This window comes from Charadrius vociferus, unplaced genomic scaffold (assembly GCF_000708025.1).
Source record: "Charadrius vociferus isolate BGI_N301 unplaced genomic scaffold, ASM70802v2 scaffold1158, whole genome shotgun sequence".
Lineage (NCBI taxonomy): Eukaryota > Metazoa > Chordata > Aves > Charadriiformes > Charadriidae > Charadrius > Charadrius vociferus.
In genome coordinates this window covers 113030-113860 of record NW_009649701.1, presented here as the reverse complement: position 1 = coordinate 113860, position 831 = coordinate 113030, and the positions used below count along the sequence as shown (strand labels likewise).

Here is an 831-nt window from a genome sequence, read left to right as displayed (position 1 = left end):
CCCACGCTGTCCTGCCCTGTCCTGGGGAAGGACTGGGCTGGAGGGGGGGTTTGCTCTGCCCCGCAGCACTGCAGTGGGGGCTGGTGTCCCACTGGGTTTAGAGGCACCAATTTGCCCCCTCCATTTTGTTTCCAGGCTCCTGAACAACGAGGGGTCTTTGCTCGCCTACTCGGGCTACGGGGACACTGATGCCAGGGTCACCGCGGCCATCGCCAGCAACATCTGGGTGGCCTACGACAAGAACGGGCACCAGGCGTTCAATGAGGACAACCTCAAATTCATCCTCATGGACTGCATGGTATGTGGGGCTGGGGGCTGTCCTCCCCTCCCTGGGCAGCACCGTGGCCCTGGGGGTCCCTCGGGCCCCTGCCGGTGGTCCCTTGCCAAGCCGGGGGTGTGACGGCTGCTGTTTCTCCCCGGGCAGGGGGGGCGAGTGGCCATCACGCGGGTGGCAAACCTGCTGCTCTGCATGTACGCGAAGGAGACGGTGGGATTTGGGATGCTGAAGGCCAAGGTAATGCTGGTGGGGAAGGGGCCGGGGGGGCCGAGGGACAGGGCTGCGTCTCTTTCTGCGTGGGGAAGAGCTGTTGAGGAGGATGAGGATGGGAGTGGTGGAGGAAGCTGCCACGCCTGGGACGCCCTCTGTCCTCCTCTGTCCCCCGTGCCAGCCCAGGCGCCGCACCACACCTTTTTCAGGCACTAAAATGAAATGGGAATTCAAAGAAGCACGCGGGCGGTGTGCGCGCGGGTGGCGAAACCCACCTGGGCACCGCTCACGCTGCCGCCGCTCTCTGCTCGCAGGCGCAGGCGCTGGGTCCAGCTCTGGGGGGA

General features: G+C 65.3%; 1 protein-coding gene across 1 annotated transcript in view; it reads left to right on the top strand.

Annotated features, from left to right (window-relative positions):
* LAMTOR2 (late endosomal/lysosomal adaptor, MAPK and MTOR activator 2) overlaps positions 1–703 on the top strand; it is a 1604-nt gene extending 901 nt beyond the window's left edge. Inside the window, exons 2-3 of the mRNA XM_009890590.1 lie at positions 136–298; positions 425–703. Of these exons, the coding sequence (XP_009888892.1) occupies positions 136–298; positions 425–703 (442 nt within the window). The remainder of the gene's footprint in view (positions 1–135; positions 299–424) is intronic.
* Positions 704–831: the final 128 nt, after the last annotated feature.